General features: G+C 38.9%; 1 protein-coding gene across 1 annotated transcript in view; it reads right to left on the bottom strand.

Annotated features, from left to right (window-relative positions):
• Raver2 (ribonucleoprotein, PTB binding 2) overlaps positions 1-16,690 on the bottom strand; it is a 103,466-nt gene extending 86,776 nt beyond the window's left edge. Inside the window, exons 1-3 of the mRNA XM_026411011.2 lie at positions 16,587-16,690; positions 9,074-9,341; positions 8,556-8,957 (exon numbers count right to left, since the gene is read on the bottom strand). Of these exons, the coding sequence (XP_026266796.2) occupies positions 8,556-8,957; positions 9,074-9,341; positions 16,587-16,690 (774 nt within the window). The remainder of the gene's footprint in view (positions 1-8,555; positions 8,958-9,073; positions 9,342-16,586) is intronic.
• Between the last annotated feature and the right edge of the window lie 236 nt (positions 16,691-16,926).

Raw genomic sequence — 16,926 nt, 5'->3', positions numbered from 1 at the left:
AATTATAGACATCCAGAGGAAAAAGAAGTTTATTCAGGCTGGGAGAACTCAATGAAGACTATCACGTTTTAGAAAATGTAATGACAAAAGGATGATGGTATTTTTAGAGAAAAATAACTGAAAAGATCAGGAAAGTTGGAGTCATGTACTAAGAACTAGTGATTTGAAGAAACTTAAGTTTGAAGTCAAAAAAGAGAATATTTTAAGTTCTATGTGTAATTGGAAGGTAGACATTAGATCAAGAAATCAAAACTTCAAGGAAATAAATTTTACATGTTCAATATAATTAAGAAACATATAACAAAGAAAGCTGTCTGGAGACAGGACACTTTAGAAAACAGTCATTTCTTTGAAATGAAAGGTGTTAAATATGTGTTGAGGATGCTCTAAATTGAATTCACGAGTTGAGCAAAAATGCCATGCACCATTCCTTCCAATACTGAGATTTTACATTTTTTATTAAAATTCTTTATTAGCAGGATACTATTTGTTGGTAGTAACACAAGACCCAACTTGAAATAAGTGAAACAAAGGGAATTAATGGCTTGCATAACCATAAAATCCAGAGATAGGTTAAGCTGCAGACAGTCTGATCGGGACTCCAGTTCTCCTCTGAATGTTGACTCTGTCCCCTGTCAGCTGCAACAGTGGCTACATTTCCCTGTATTTATGTCCAGTGAGGAGAAAGAAAATTACTTACCTTAACAACCAACAAAAATCCTAGTCTTCTGTGTTATAGCAGGCTGAAACCATCATTATGGCCAGCCTACTACCAGGAATAATTGCTTAGGTCCAGGTTACTGCCTGTTCTTTGACCAATCCCTCTTGTAAAAGGGAAGATTCATGTTCTTTGATTTATGTCATGGGAATAGAGATAAAACCCATCCAATTCATAGATTTGCTAAATAATGAGGGAGTGATGGGTCCTCAAAGGAAAACCTGGGTATAATTAAGAAAGACAAGAGGAAGAAAGCAGACTGAGTAACAGTATTGGGGTCCCAGCAAGAAACAGATGGTACATTCAAACCTAAGTAATTGGAAAGATTTTTTTTTAATATTTATTTTTAGTTGTAGATGGACAAAATACCTTTATTTTATTTATTTATTTTTATGTGGCACAGAGAATTGAACCCAGTACCTCACATGTGCTAGGCAAGTGCTCTACCACTGAGCTACACCCCTAGTCCTAGAAAGAATTTTTTTATAACAGATGATCTACAATGACTTAAAGAAACTCTATGGCTAGCCACTCCTCCTAGCATCTAAGTAGGTAAGGGGAAAGGTTATGACAACCCAGTGAGCTTAGTTGTAATGGAGAGAACCACAGCATAAAAACTGACCTTTGAAAGAGGAAGCAGCCAACCCACAGTAACCTGGTAGAGAGGGAGCGGGGTGAAGGACATGCTCTGATCTCACTCTCCTCTATCTGCTGATCTCCCACTAGTGGCTCTGGCCAAAGGCAAGCAGAGGTTAACAGAACCTTGTTAATGCAATCTACCATGCAGGTTAGCCTCCCCAGACACAGAGCAGGCTTGAAGGGTGGAGCACAGATGGAAGAGCAAGTGGAAGATACTTAGCATAACAACCAAGGAAGGACTGTCCTTGGTTGGTAACCATCATCCAAAATATAAGAGAGCCAAGTGTCCAAGGGGATCTGATCTGCCCTCTTGTCACTTATTACCCTCTAAGTGCACACTGCCCACTTCCAATGAAGACAGTTGTACCTAGGCAAACAGAAATACACACAGAGCTGGGGCTCCTGGTGAGCAATTTTAGGATCTTTATAAATTTTATTTTCTTTATTTACATTTTAACATTCCCTAGTTTACCTATTTTTGCTGGGATAAAGAGAGCTAAGTATGAATTTTATATCCACAGATAAGCAGTGAGTTCCAAAATCTCCTAAAGGTCAGTGGCTTTACCAAAAGGAGGATAAGTACAAACAGAAGAAATCAGGAAACAAAATTGAGGGGGTTAGTAACAGGGCCACCCTGCTACAGCAACATCCTTCTATCAGAGTTGTCTTCATTCAATGCTTCCCTGATCTTCTGTATCTTATTTATCAAAAAGGCAAATTCCATTTAATTCCTTCCTTCTTGAGTTCTGCCTTAAAACACAGGAGCACATATCAGGAACTTGGTAGCTCGGAGAGTCTCTCTTTCTGTACAAAGCTGATTCAATGCTATTGCAGGACTTGGTATAATCTTACATTTCAGAAGCCAATTAAATGGACATTAAAGTAATAACCTGCAAAAATGAATACCATCTAACACATTCTTTCGGTAGAAAAACATGTTGCAACTCTAAAGAACAATTTCTAAGCATAAGTCATTCATTAACTAGGAAATAGTCTATAGATTATGTGAGAAGTTTGGTGACTGGCTGTTAACACACAACATTGTGATGCTAACCACAAAGTACTCTTCCTCTTCTTGAATGTGTTTTCAGAGCAGAGAACAGCATTTCTGAAACACTTTTCAAGAATTTCTGCCAAGACCAGGAACTTGAGGAGGCAGTGGTGTCCCAGAAATCTAGAAGTATATTTCTTTAGCAGCTTTCAGAGCCCTTGTTACACTGGGAATAGGAAAACAAAGCACACAGAAAAGCAGCAGAACCCACAATTCTATTCTACTTAATTACATTAGAAATGAAAATGTAATGGGGAATTTTTAAGAATCATAAATTACACTAAAATAAGTAACTTTTGTAAGTAAGCAAAATAGCCTTCCTTTCTTTTCTTTCTTCCTCTCTTTCTTTTTGGTAGTGATGCTAGAAATTGAACTCACAGTTTTGTACATGCTAGGCAAGTACTTTACCACCTAACTACATCCCCAGCCCCTAAAACTGCATTTTTTAATTTAAAACAAATAATTTCAAAATGAGAAAACATCTCAAATCGTCCAAAAAAGTGAATAATATTTATTTTTTTAAAAAACAGTCTGTAATTTCTGAATATATTGTTAAAGAAAACAAGGTGTATTTTAAAATTCTACAGTTGATGGATACATCATATGTGCGAAACTTCTATTGCTTTTATACTAATGTAAAAGAAAAGTAAGTAATTTTAAAAAATATAACTTTATTTTATTTATTTATTTTTGTGTGGCGCTAAGGATTGAACCCAGTACCTCACAAGTGCTAGGTGAGCACTCTATCACTGAGCCACAACCCCAGCCTGGGAAATAAGTAAAATTTAAAGATAAGATCAATCCGTTTCTTACATCTGGTGACTTGTAATTCTAAAAGCTGTTTAATTGATAATACTATGCTTTCAAATGGATCTCCAGAAATTAATAATCAAGCTTCTGAATTAACTACCATAATAGGGTACCTTGAAATGAAAATTTATAAAACCCAAGGTGAGAGGATATAATTTTTATTTCTTCTTATGTCCACAGATAAGAAGTGAGTCCCGAAATCCCCTAAACGTCAGTGGATTTACCAAAATGAGGATAAATACAAACAGAAGAAATCAGGAGACAAAATCCTGGAATTTGGCCCTAAGCACTCACAATTGAAACTCATATTTTAAAACAACACATGAAAAACAAAACATGTGTATAGTCACAAGACATGAGAAAAAACTAAGTGAGTGAATACAAAATAGAAAGAAAATGCCCATTTTCTCCATTTTTGTGTGTGTGTGTGTGTGTGTGTGTGTGTGTTGCTGGAGATTGAACTTAGGGCCTAACACTTGATATATCCCCAGCCTTTTTTTTTCATTTTGAAACCCCAATAACAATGCTATTGAATGAGAAGTTAAAATATAGGCAATTTCTAGAAATGCAGCAATAAACATAGATTAGGACATTACCTTAACTAATCAAAGTTCTAAATTTAGTCACAAAAAGAGTATGGACACATTGCCATCTATACACAGTGGCTACTCTGAATAAGAAACAGTGGTCACACAATATTATTAAGTATAAATTATTCACTATAAATAATTGTGATAATTATAAATATCAACCACAATGAATTTTTCACTATAATTACATTACAAAACACAACACTGAATGACATTACTGTAAATATTCAAATCACAGAAGCGTGAAGTATGTGGAGTAGATAGCTTGAGAAGCTGGAGCAGAATCCAGTGCAGGACTAATAAGAAATGAGACTGCAAATGTGACTTGGCCCATCACGTAAAAACTAAGAATTTTAGATTTCAATCCTGTCATATCTTTCAAAGTACTCCTGTTAACAAAGGAATATGTAAAGTCATATAAATACAGTATATCTTCTAATAGTATCAAGTTTTTAAAAAAAATAGAAGTCAAATTACTGGTTTTAAATTGAATTGAATGCTATTACAACATCAAATGAATGTGAATTTTTCAGACAGAATACAAAACCTCAAAGCAACTTCACTCTTCTAGTAGTCTAATTTAGAGCCACTAATTTTTATTTTTTTAACTTCTATGAACAATTTGAAGATGAATGCACACCTGTAATCCCAGTGACTTGGGTAGGGGGGATGAGGAAGGAGAATCACAAGTTCAAGTTCAAGGCCAGCCTGGGCAATTTAGTAAGACCTGTCTCAAAATAAAGTTTAATAAAAGGGTCAGGGATATAGCTCAGTGGTAAAGTGCTCCTGGTAGCAGGGGAGAGGTGTAGAGGTGGGTGCCAGATGATCTGAGGAAAACTTTAAGAAGCAGTACGGGAAACGTGAAGGCACTAGGATTTTTGTTTGCTGGATTGCTTTTTTAAAGTGAGATATTGATATGATCAGATTTGTACTTTAGGAGGATGTTTCAAGAGAAGAAGTTTGAAGGACAGGCTAAAGCACATAGGACCAGAATAGCAGATGACAATCTGAAAAGTGGAAATAGTCTGTGCAGGAGATAATAAGCCCTAAACCAGAGCTGAGGCTGTGGAAACAAAAACGCCAGGATGATTCTGGAAAGTTGAGGAGGCAGACCAGTCAGGATCTGATTGAATGTACAGTAATTACTCAATGAAAAAAACTTTTGAGAACTTACTAATATAAAGGTATTTGTGTTGAACTTCTAAGGTATTTAATACACATACCTCTAAAAGCTCCACTTAAAAATAGTATTTTCAATGTACCTTTAAATCACAGTAACTATGAAACTGTGGCATGCTCCTATAAATGTGATACCAGAAATTAAACAAAATTTGATTTATGAAAACTATGTTTTAAAAGAAGTACCCATGTTTTCAAAATGTTAAGAAAAAAAAATTCAATGCGTTCCTACTAATCAGCTACCAGGCAATAGCTTTTCTAAAGACATAATTACACAGCCTGAGAATCAGAGTTAAGAACGCCTTCAATCCTTAATGTGAAATTGTAAAATAAATGAATGACTAAGCACAGACTCTCTTCTGAAAAAGAGGCTTAAGTATTTGAGATATCTGATTATTTAATAATTGAATAAAAGCCACATTAATCATCTCCCAGGGAAAATTTGTGGTTATGGCACAGGTAATTTAATGTAGGCCTTGTTGGTTAAGAGGCACAAAGCAAAATTAAAGTTAAGTCTTCATTAGTAAGTTGACAGCAAAATATAGCCACTGAGAAACAAAATAAAACTAAACAGACATTAAAACTATCAAGGGAAACTGAATTATAACAAAACTCAAAAAAATTTCATGCTGAACATATTCGTGAAAATATTACAACTTGGAAAAAATAAGTGAAGTAAATTTTAATTTTGTTGGACCAATAAAAACAGCAATTCTCAACAATAACAAAAAAATATCTATAGGAACAGCTTTTAATTGCTTTTAGAAATTACCATACTTTGGACTTTCTTTTTCTTCCTTCCTCCCTCCCTCCCTCCCTCCCTCCCTCCCTCCCTCCCTCCCTCCTTCCCTTCCTTCCTTCCTTCCTTCCTTCCTTCCTTCCTTCCTTCCTTCCTTCCTTCCTTCCTTTGTACAGGGGATTGAATCTAAGGGTGCTTAACCACTGAGCAATACCCCCAGTCCCTTTCTATATTTTATTTAGAGACAGAGTCTCACTGAGTTGCTAAGTGCATTGCTAAGTTGCTGAGGCTACTTTGAATTTTCGATCCTCCTGCCTCAGCCTCCCTAGTCACTGGGATTATAGCATATACCACTGCGCTCCACTATCTTACTTATTTTTTGTAATACAGACCACTAATAGTTGTAATTGTGATCAAAAAGCTAATAAAGGGAGTAAAGTACTAAAGGTGATGGGGGAAAAAAGAATACTACTCAGAAAACCTTATATATAACCTAAAACTGATTTGCTCTTATATTTCAAAACCACATCAGAAATATTAAAAGCATTATGAAAATTATAGAGAAAATATAAATGCTTGGACAAGCCTGAAAACAAGCCGTGTGTGTGTGTGTGTGTGTGTGTGTGTGTTTTCTTTTAGATGGAACTCAAAAACCATGGTGTAAGAATTTAACTTTGCATAAAAATTTTAAGATACTTCACTTGACAGTAATGGACTCATCTATACAAGGAGAATGTTCACCCCACCCTCTTTTTTAATTATGTTGTTTTTTAAAAATATCTTTATTTTGTTTATTTTTTTTATGTGGTGCTGAGGATCAAACCCAGTGCCTCACATATCGGAGGTAAGTGCTCTGCTACTGAGCCACAACCCCAGCCCCTGTTCACCCATTTTTTTAAAAAAAAATTTTTTAGATGTTGATGGGCCTTACTTTATTCATTTATTTATATATGGTGGTGAGAATTGAACCCAGTGCTTCACACATACTAGGTAAGTGCTCTACCACTGAGCCACAACCCCATTTTATTTGCTCATTTATGCTTGCTACTTCACAGAAAATCCTAAGATTTAAGGTAAACAAAAAATGAAATTACACTGTAATTCTCAGAGAGTCTCTCTCCACCCATAACACCTGATCTAATTGAAATTATTCCTTTTATAAGACCCTTGGATATGTTTTTCACCACTTTTGAAAAAGGGAATGAAAAAATACCAACAACAAAGCAAAAATAGAACTGTCTTGAATTTTGCATTTAAATATATGTTGAATTAATGCAAGAAAATGCTGTGACAAAAATAGTTGACATTCTACAGAGGAAATCAAAACACTTCTCCATCTTCTCCTAGATTATCTACACACAGAGCTGTTGTTTCTTTAATTTGTTTTTTAGAAATGCCATCTGCTTCTCTAAAGCCTCCCTCTCCAAATCAGGTCATTGCAGGTGTCTTTATTCATAGTAATGCAAAACATTATCTAACAGACAAGAAGTGGACAAAGGTAGAATGAAAAAAGTTGAAAGAGGGACAAGACACACTATATCAACAGACAATATTAACAACAGACCTTGCATTTTCAAACAGAAATCCCCACATGCATATGAGTTATAAAGGTTATAGGCTCATATTTATTGTGAGTGGCTCTCTAAAGTCTAACACAATAATAGGGCATTAGTCCCATTATTCTATGGGTGGCATGGAAGAACTGCCATGCAATTTTGAGAAGCGAATCCTCCCAATTCCATGCATCAGGTTATAGGAGGAACAACTACATGAGACCCCCACCCCCACCTCCCCCAAATCTGCAACTGTCAGGACCTCTCATCACAATCCATATAAATTCAAGTTATGTGTGGTGTGTGTGTGTGTGTGTGTGTGTGTGTGTGTGTGCTGTGAAATATGTGAATATCAGAGAATTAAGAACCTCCAAAGAATTGAAGAAATTATCTCAAATTTCAGATAAAACAAAATACATATGTACACATATGCATAAGAAAAGAAATGATATTCTAGGTTAAAAATGGTTATCTTTATATATCTGAACTATGAGATATTTCTATTTTTCCCCCTTTATACTTCTCTGATTTTTTAGCTCTCTTAAAACAATTTGTAACTTTCACAATCAGGAAAGAAAAAAAAAAAGTTAAATAGGTTTAGAGTTTCTGGATTAAAGACACAGAGTAGCATAGTTTTAAAAGCTTCATTCAAAATCACTGAGGAACAAATCTTTCCCTACTTGGTTTGGCACAACCCAGCTGCAAGGCTCCTCAAAGCGCAGTAACAACCTCCCTATTCTGGGGCCTTTGCAAACTGAGGAGACAAAGTTGTTTCACACAAACTTGGTCAAGTGCTTCTGCATCAGCAAAACTCACTCCCAGCTCTCCCGTGATCCCGCCCCCCACCCCCAAGGCACACCTAGTCCTGAGGTCCCCTCGCGGGACCTTCTGCCCCTCTGGAGGTGTTCCCAAAGACTCAGGCCCCCAAATGGGAGCTCCAAAGCTCATCTCCACTCTCCTTCATCTGCAACTACCTCAAGGGCTGCAGGAGAAGAAAAGAGCGGAACACTCTTGGCGCCAGCCGCCACCTATCCCGGTGACCTTGGACGAGCCACTACGCCGCCGCTCCGAGCCTCAGTTTCCTACTCTGCTCCCCTCCCTGGAGGTCTGTCTGCAGGCTTGGAAACCCCAAGAGCTTTGTAAAAGCTAGGGGCCGTCCTAGGCACTCTGCGCCGATCCCCTCCTCCTCCTGCCCCGACACCTCGGAGGCAGCTTTTCTCCAGAGTCTGTCTCGTCGCCCCCAGGGCGCGTCGCCTCCCCAGCACCGTCCCCACACCTGGCAGCTGCTGTCCTGGGGCAGGTTTTTCACCAAGATCTTCCTGCGGTTGCTCAGCTCCCGCCGCATCCGCTGCAGCCTCGCGGCGACCTCCTCCGGGTGCAGCACGGCGGGCGCGGGGTCCACGGAGCCCTCGCGCGCCCCCGGCCCCGCCGCGCAGCCCAGGCCCGCGCCCCCCTCGCCGCCGCCGTCTCCAGCCGCCGCCGCCGCCATCTTCCCGGGCGCCCCGCGGCTGCGGACTCCTCGGAAGCTCGAGGGGAAGCGGAGAGAGAAAGCGGGAGGAGGCCGGGGCGGGGGCGAGGCGGGCCGAGGCCGCAGAGTGGGCCCAGCTGCGGAGGGGAGGGAGCTAGGGAGGGAGGCGGCGCGGCAGCCAGCAGCCGGCCGACGGGCGGGAGAGGAAACCTGAGGAGCAGCCGAGAACCACCTCGCGGCACCTCCCCTCGCGCCCCCAGCCCCCGCGAGCGGCGCGCCCTCGGCTCTCAGGTCCGCGGGCAGGCCCGGCGCCGCCTCCCCCACACCTGGGCGGGCGGCTGGCGCCTCTTCTGCAAGGCCTTAGCCAACGCCCGGGGTCGGGCTCCGGAGATGCGGTCCCTTCGCGGGACTCGAAGCCCCCAGCACCTGTCCCCGCGCGGCCTCCCCGCGAACACCGCAGTCCTCCCCGGAACCCCTCGAAATTCCCGCGCTAGGTCGGCTCGGGGGCTGCAGGTGCGAGTTCTGACTTCCGAAACCCTGGGAGGCAGCAGGGAGCCTCCCCGCAGCCCCAGCGGGCCCCGGACTGCAACTCTTCTGAGTGTTCAAGGTGTGCATTTTTGGCAAAGTTTGAATTTACAATGAGAGATAAAATGTGGTTTTCTAGGAAGCAAAGGGAGGGCTATCCTGGGGGGAAAAAATTCATACACGCGGTTAAACCTGATCGTGATGTATTTTTCTAGATGTGTATGTAGGAGAATACCTGTGCCCTTCCACCGTCCCTCAGTACCTGTCGCACAGTTGCTGAGACTAGAAACTGGGTGGTTGCATCTAAAGCGATGCTGAACCGAGCCTAGAAGGGAAGAGTTGCTGTGGCAGAATACTGGAAAATACGTACTTGGAACATCATTTGAATTGAAATTTGAAGGGAGAGTTACATTATAGGACTATAATCAAAGTGAGGTCACCAGAACAATTCAGTAGTCAAATGACCATCAGCAAGGGGAACAGGCTTCTTAAGTGTATAGCATTCAGATCTATCTGTCTCTGTCACATAAACACACACACAAATACTATCTAACTATTACTATTGTAATCCAGTAGGAGGAAAAGTTTTAAATAAACATAATCAAAAAGTTTGAACAAAAATACAATTTTTTTTTATTGGTCGTTCATAACATTACATAGTTCTTAATACATCATATTACACGGTTTGATTCACGTGGATTATGAACTCCCCCTTTTACCCCGTATACAGATTGCTGTATCACATCAGTTTCCCTTCCATTGATTGACATATTGCCTTTCTAGTGTCTGATGTATTCTGATGTCTGTCTTATTCTCTACTATCCCCCCTCCCCTCCCCTACCCTCCCCTCCCCTCCCCTCCCCTTTTCTCTCTCTACCCCTTCTACTGTAAATCATTTCTTCCATTTGTATTATCTTGTCTTACCCCTCCTTTCCTCTTGTATGACATTTTGTATATCCCTGAGGATCGCCTTCCATTTCCATGCAATTTCCCTTCTCACTCCCTTTCCCTCCCACCTCTCTTCCCTGTTTAATGTAAATCTTCTTCTCAAGCTCTTCGTCCCTACCCTGTCCTTGTTGACTCCCCTTATATCAAAGGAGTCATTTGGTATTTGTTTTTTAAAGATTGACTAGCTTCACTTAGCATAATCTGCTCTAATGCCATCCATTTCCCTCCAAATTCTATGATTTTGTCATTTTTTAATGCAGAATAATACTCCATAGTATATAAATGCCACATTTTTTTTATCCATTCATCTATTGAAGGGCATCTAGGCTGGTTCCACAGTCTTGCTATCGTGAATTGAGCTGCTAAGAACATCGATGTAGCAGTGTCCCTGTAGCATGCTCTTGTTAGGGCTTTAGGGAATAGACCGAGAAGGGGAATAGCTGGGTCGAATGGTGGTTCCATTCCCAGCTTTCCGAGAAATCTCCATACTGCTTTCCAAATTGGCTGCACCAATTTGCAGTCCCACCAGCAATGAACAAGAGTGCCCTTTTCCCCGCATCCTCTCCAGCACTTATTGTTGTTTGACTTCCTAATGGCTGCCAGTCTTACTGGAGTGAGATGGTATCTTAGGGTAGTTTTGATTTGCATTTCTCTGACTGCTAGCGATGGTGAGCATTTTTTCATGTACGTGTTGATTGATTGTATGTCCTCCTCTGAGAAGTGTCTGTTCAGGTCCTTGGCCCATTTATTGATTGGGTTATTTGTTATCTTATTGTCTAATTTTTTGAGTTCTTTGTATATTCTGGTTATTAGGGCTCTATCTGAAGTGTGTGGAGTAAAGATTTGTTCCCAGGATGTAGGCTCCCTGTTTATCTCTCTTATTGTTTCTTTTGCTGAGAAAAAACTTTTTAGTTTGAGATGGAAAAATATACCCTGCTCATGGATAGGCAGAACTAACATCATCAAAATGGCGATATTACCAAAAGTCCTATATAAGTTCAATGCAATGCCAATCAAAATCCCAACAGCATATCTTATAGAAATCGATAAAAGAATCATGAAATTCATATGGAATAATAAAAGACCCAGAATAGCAAAAACAATACTAAGCAGGAAGTGTGAATCAGGCGGTATAGCGATACCAGACTTCAAACTATACTACAGAGCAATAGTAACAAAAACAGCATGGTACTGGTACCAAAACAGGCGGGTGGACCAATGGTACAGAATAGAGGACACAGTAACCAATCCACAAAACTACAACTATCTTATTTTTGATAAAGGGGCTAAAAGCATGCAATGGAGGAAGGATAGCATCTTCAACAAATGGTGCTGGGAAAACTGGAAATCCATTTGCACCAAAATGAATCTGAATCCCTATCTCTCGCCGTGCACAAAAGTTAACTCAAAATGGATCAAGGAGCTTGATATTAAATCAGAGACATGGCATCTGATAGAAGAAAAAGTTGGTTATGATCTACACGCTGTGGGATCGGGCTCCAAATTCCTCAATAGGACACCCATAGCGCTAGAGTTAACAACTAGAATCAACAAATGGGACTTACTCAAACTAAAAATACAATTTTTTAAAGCATACTATGAATTCAGTACTTACCATGTGCCCCACTTTTTTTTTTTTTTTTTCTTGTGTGGTGCTGGTGATTGAACCCAGGGCCTGTGCCTGCGAGACAGGCACTCTACCAACTGAGCTACATCCCCAGCCCCCCACATATTTCTAATTAATTGCATATATTCCATTTACTTTTTACAATAATCCAATTAAGTAGGTATTATTTTCTTCGTATTACACATGAAGAAATGGAGTCAGCAGGCACCGTGGCACACGCCTGGAATCCCTGTGACTCAGTAGGCTGAGTAAGGAGGATCACAAATTTCAGCCCAGCCTGGGCAATTTAGTGAGATCTTGTCTCAAAAAAATAAAGAAGGGCTGTGAGGATGTCATAGATGAAGTACCTTGGGTTTAATCCCCAAAAATGGGGGCTGGGGTGTGGGGGATGGGGAATGAAGCCTGGTCCAATTAATTCTAGGGCCCCAATGTTCTAAATAAAATAAAATGATTCACCTATTATCCCTCCACCCAAAAAATAATGGTTGCTAATATTCTTGAATTTAATTCTCTGCTAACACTTATATCATTAAAATGATGTTCAGCAGTATACCTATGTTCATAACAGCTATGAATATCCATCTTTTCATCAAAGGTGATAAAAAGATAAATTGTGAAATATGTGTGTGCGTACACAAACACACACACAATGAAATATTATTCAACTTTGAAAACAAGTACTGCCACAAGGAAGATGAACCTCCAAAACACTAAATGAAAGAGGCCAGAAACATAGAGGCCACATAATATATAATTCCATTCATATGAAATATCCAAAATAGGCAAATCCATAGAGCAGAATGAAGATTGGGAATCACCAGGGGCCATAAGGAAGGGGTAATGAAAACAACTGCTTAATGGATATAGACTTCTTTCAGAGCAATAAAACTGTTTTGGAAATAAATAGAGGTAGCAGTTGCCAAATATTGTGAATGTATTTAAAATGGCTTTTGAATTGTTCCTTTTTAACTGGCTGGTTTTGTTATATGAATTTCACCTTATAAAAAATTTAAATGATATTCTGCAGTTTATCGCTCTGTTTCCTGTCTTTTACAGTATATGGTCTGAGCCCGTTTCAATGCTAATGTAATTAAACATCATTATTATTCATAGCTGCACATTATTCAATTGTAAGAATTATCATAATATACCTCACTAATCTTCAGGTGGTAGACATTTTTATCTGTTGTAAACAGCATCGAATTTAATATCCTTGTGTCCATATTTGAAGACCTTTACTTTTGCACAGAATAAATTCTGCATATTGAAAGATTTGGGATGTGCATTTCCAAACTACCTCCCTCACTTTTTACCATTGTAAGCTTGATAAGAGAGTGCTTATTTCTCTGCTTGCAATCATGATATTCTGATATCAAAAACTGTTTAAAATTTGTGCATTTCAGACTCCAATATAGCCCTATTTCATAAAACTGAGAGGCTTAGAAAAGTATATTCTTTAAGTGAGCAAGAAGCAAGAATAGCCTTTGAATATGCTACAACATTGAGTCAGTCATTCATTAAGTTTCAGGACATATATTTATCCAAATGAGTACTGTCTCCTTGACAAACATTTGTTAAATGTCTATTATGTTCTAGACAATACGTATATAAAGGCACTTGAGAATACAGAAATAATAAAATAAGATTCCTCTATGATAAGTGTAGAGTCTCAGTGGCAGGAAAAAATGCAATAATTATAATTAAATATAATGGTATGAAAACAGAACTTCAGGAGCAGTCCTGGGATATAGTGATCTTAACCTAACTTTATTGATGTTGTTTTACTTAAAACCTTTTTTCAAACTGCTTATTTGTTTGTTGTATTGACTTTAGTATTTTTGGAAAATTCTTCTGCACAGTTCCTGTAATAGTAAATGTACATCTCTTAGACATAGGTTCAATTTTTTGGAAGTAGGTTCGATTTTTTTGAAGTAATTAAATGTTATTTGGAGCCAACTCCAGTGAATGAATCAGGTTTTGTGTGTGTGTGTGTGTGGGGGGGGGTTATGATGATATAACTGGAGTTTGGGGACCCAGCCGGGAGGGTTATCAGGTTATTAAACTAATTTTATTAAGTGGATATTTGGAATTGATCCCACTCTTTGAGCAATATTGCTAGGTCATATAGGGCATTGTCTTTCAAACTTTTTGGACCAATCTAGTGGGATTTACATGCCACAGTGGGAAATATATTTTACTTCCCAGGCCAGTAAACACACAATTGAAATGAAGATTTCACAAGAAGTCATGCCCTTACATCATGCAGCACATTCTAGAATATCCTATGCCATTTCATTTTTTAAATTGCTGTGATTACACAATTGATTTTCTGTGCCACTAAATGAATCATTACTTACGTTTTGATAAACACTGCTCTAGGTTACTTTTGCTCAATTGTTTTCAGGGAATTCGGAGAAATAATAGACCACTGAATTGTTCTTGCCACATTAAAAACAAAAATGGATAGAAACTACAAAGACATAGGAATGCTACTGTCGTTCCAAAGAGTTCCTTTCATTTCAGGTTTTAACCTGACACTTGAAAATAGCTGCTTCCCTAACAAAATAAAGGAACATTCTAATCTGAACTTGAAGTGGAGCACAGTTATCAAGCTGCAATGTATTTACCAATGCCCACAGGTAATTATGTAGATTATTATAATCACCTCGTTCTTAAAATATGGACCATGTGCTCATTTTAGCTTTTTAAAGCATAGGTGTTATTTTGTATATTTTTAAAACTCTGCAGTTAGGGGGAAATGTTGAAGAGATTTAATAAAGTCTCAAATTTTAATAAGAGTAAAAAAAAACAGCCTCTTGTATCCAATCTTATGATTGTATATCCTGATCATGTGATGAAATAAGTCTGTGAAAAAACTTTGTAGACTGTAAGAACAATACACTTTCAGTTATTTCAGCAATATATATCAAGTGCCTACAATATACCAGACACAGTACGATGCACCAGATTAGACTGATTTTTATTCAGAAGTGAACTTTCCCCTGGAGAAAGTCATTGCAATTCAGTAATTGCAAAATTAGTTTGATAAATATTGGGATTAAAGTACTTTCAGTAGCATAGGGATTGGGATATGGCAGTATTAGATTCTGATCTAGGGGAAACTATGGTGAAAAGCTGGATTTTGAAGGACAAGTAGGAGTTTTCTATGTGAAAAGGGAAGCACAAAGAGCCCCCAAGGCATCAAAAGCACTGGTGAGTCCATGAAAGAATAATCTGATGTTTATGAAAACTAGGCTTCTTTTGAGAGAGGAGCAGGAAATAAAAGAGAAAGGAGTAGCAGATGTCATTCCAGTTTTAAGAAGTTGATTCCATTTTAAGTGAATGCTTCAATATGACATCAAAGGCTATTCCCACAAGAAAAGGAACATCGGGGACTTTCAGGCAGGGAAGTGGCATGGTCAGATTGAGCTTTTTGAAAAATAATTCTGACAACAATGGAAAAAAATTAATTTATGGGGTCAAGTCACAGGGATCTGTTAGAAGTCTTTTGAAACAAAGTGAAAATGTTTGCGAGTTCATACTGGAGTAGAATAATAATAATAGTGCTTAAGCTTGTAGAATTTACATGGGTAAAGCTAAGTTTTCATTTTTTTGTCATTAATATTATTTCATTTGAAGCCTTATAACCAACCTGAAATGTAACTAGTATCTGTTTTTTCCCTGATGAGGAATCACAGGCAGAGAAGGTCAGGTTCCTTGTCCAAAGTCACACAGCAAGCTGGGGTCACAGGACTTCAATGCAAATCCATCTACTCTTAGAGCTCAGATATGTAATTTTGTGTGCTTGTAGCCAGAGAACGGCTGAATCAGTGAGACTTTCAGGAGAAAGGCTCAGTGGAGCAAAGAAGCAGCAGAATATAGTGGCAAGAGGGCAGGATCCAGAGTCAAATTACCTGGATTCATTTTTGGGTAAATGGAGCAACTATTTAAAGCAGGGGAGAATATTTTAAATATGCTGAACCTCAGACTTTTCATCTCTAAAATAGAGATAATAGCAGCACCCATACAGCTATTATTAAAAGCTATTATGAGGATTAGATGAGGTAATCTATATATAAAGAATTCAGCAGGGTGCTCAGCCCAAGGGCAGTCATAATATTAATAACAATGATGATGAACACTTAATTATATTTAAAGCTCTTAGTGACATATTGGATGTCCACAAACAGAATGGCATCATGGTTTCTAATGGAAGAGGTTGTACGGGCAGTGATGCCGGGCTGGAGGCAACATTTTAGGAAGCGCAGGTACAAAGCTTGGTTTAGCATCTGAGCTGCAAAAACTGTGGGACATATAGATAAGAACACCCAGAAGACACTCTAGAAATTTAAGATAACTTGGCTGTTAAAAAATGAAATTGAATTAGATCATGCTGGCTAAATGTGTAGACTGAAAGAGGAGTCCAAGAAATAGGACCTTAGGGAACAATTGAACAACTCAAAATGAAAAATAGTGGAAGATACATGTCAGTTTTGTTAACACTCTATGAACTATGTATGTGCTCAGCTCATAAAAAGTCAGGTAAAAATGTAAAAGTTGCCAGGCAAAAGTAGTTGGACATGGGTATGGTGCACATCTGTGATCCCAGTGACTTGTGAGGCTGAGACAGGAGGATCACAAGTTTAAGGCCAGCCTGGGCAACTTGGAAAGACCCTAAACAACTTACTGTGACCCTACCAGGGAAGCCAAAAAAAAAAAAAAAAATGCAATTGGACTACATAAGGAATTGCTGCCTGCGTGATACTTTTAGCTTGGTGGTGATCTCCAGCTCCTGATCCTTGGCTGCAGTTTTACAATATAACTCCTGGCACATCAGCTCCATGGCTTCATTGTTTTCCCAGTATTGACCTTGGTTGTTTTTGGACTCCCTTCTTGGATCACAAAAACTGGCCTGACTTAACATTCACTGCTTTCTGCTACTGACCTTGCATTCTGTATCATACCAAAATTAGTAAAAGCAAATAAATTGGAAATGTGGTAGGCAAAAATGGCTTCAGAGGAGACTAGGAAGCAAAACATCTCAAGGAGAATGGTTAATACAGTGATGCTGTGGAGAGG

The sequence above is a fragment of the Urocitellus parryii genome, chromosome 11, assembly GCF_045843805.1.
Source record: "Urocitellus parryii isolate mUroPar1 chromosome 11, mUroPar1.hap1, whole genome shotgun sequence".
Classification (NCBI taxonomy): domain Eukaryota; kingdom Metazoa; phylum Chordata; class Mammalia; order Rodentia; family Sciuridae; genus Urocitellus; species Urocitellus parryii.
Note: the sequence above shows the minus strand (reverse complement) of the source record. Positions and strands in the feature narration are given on the sequence as shown.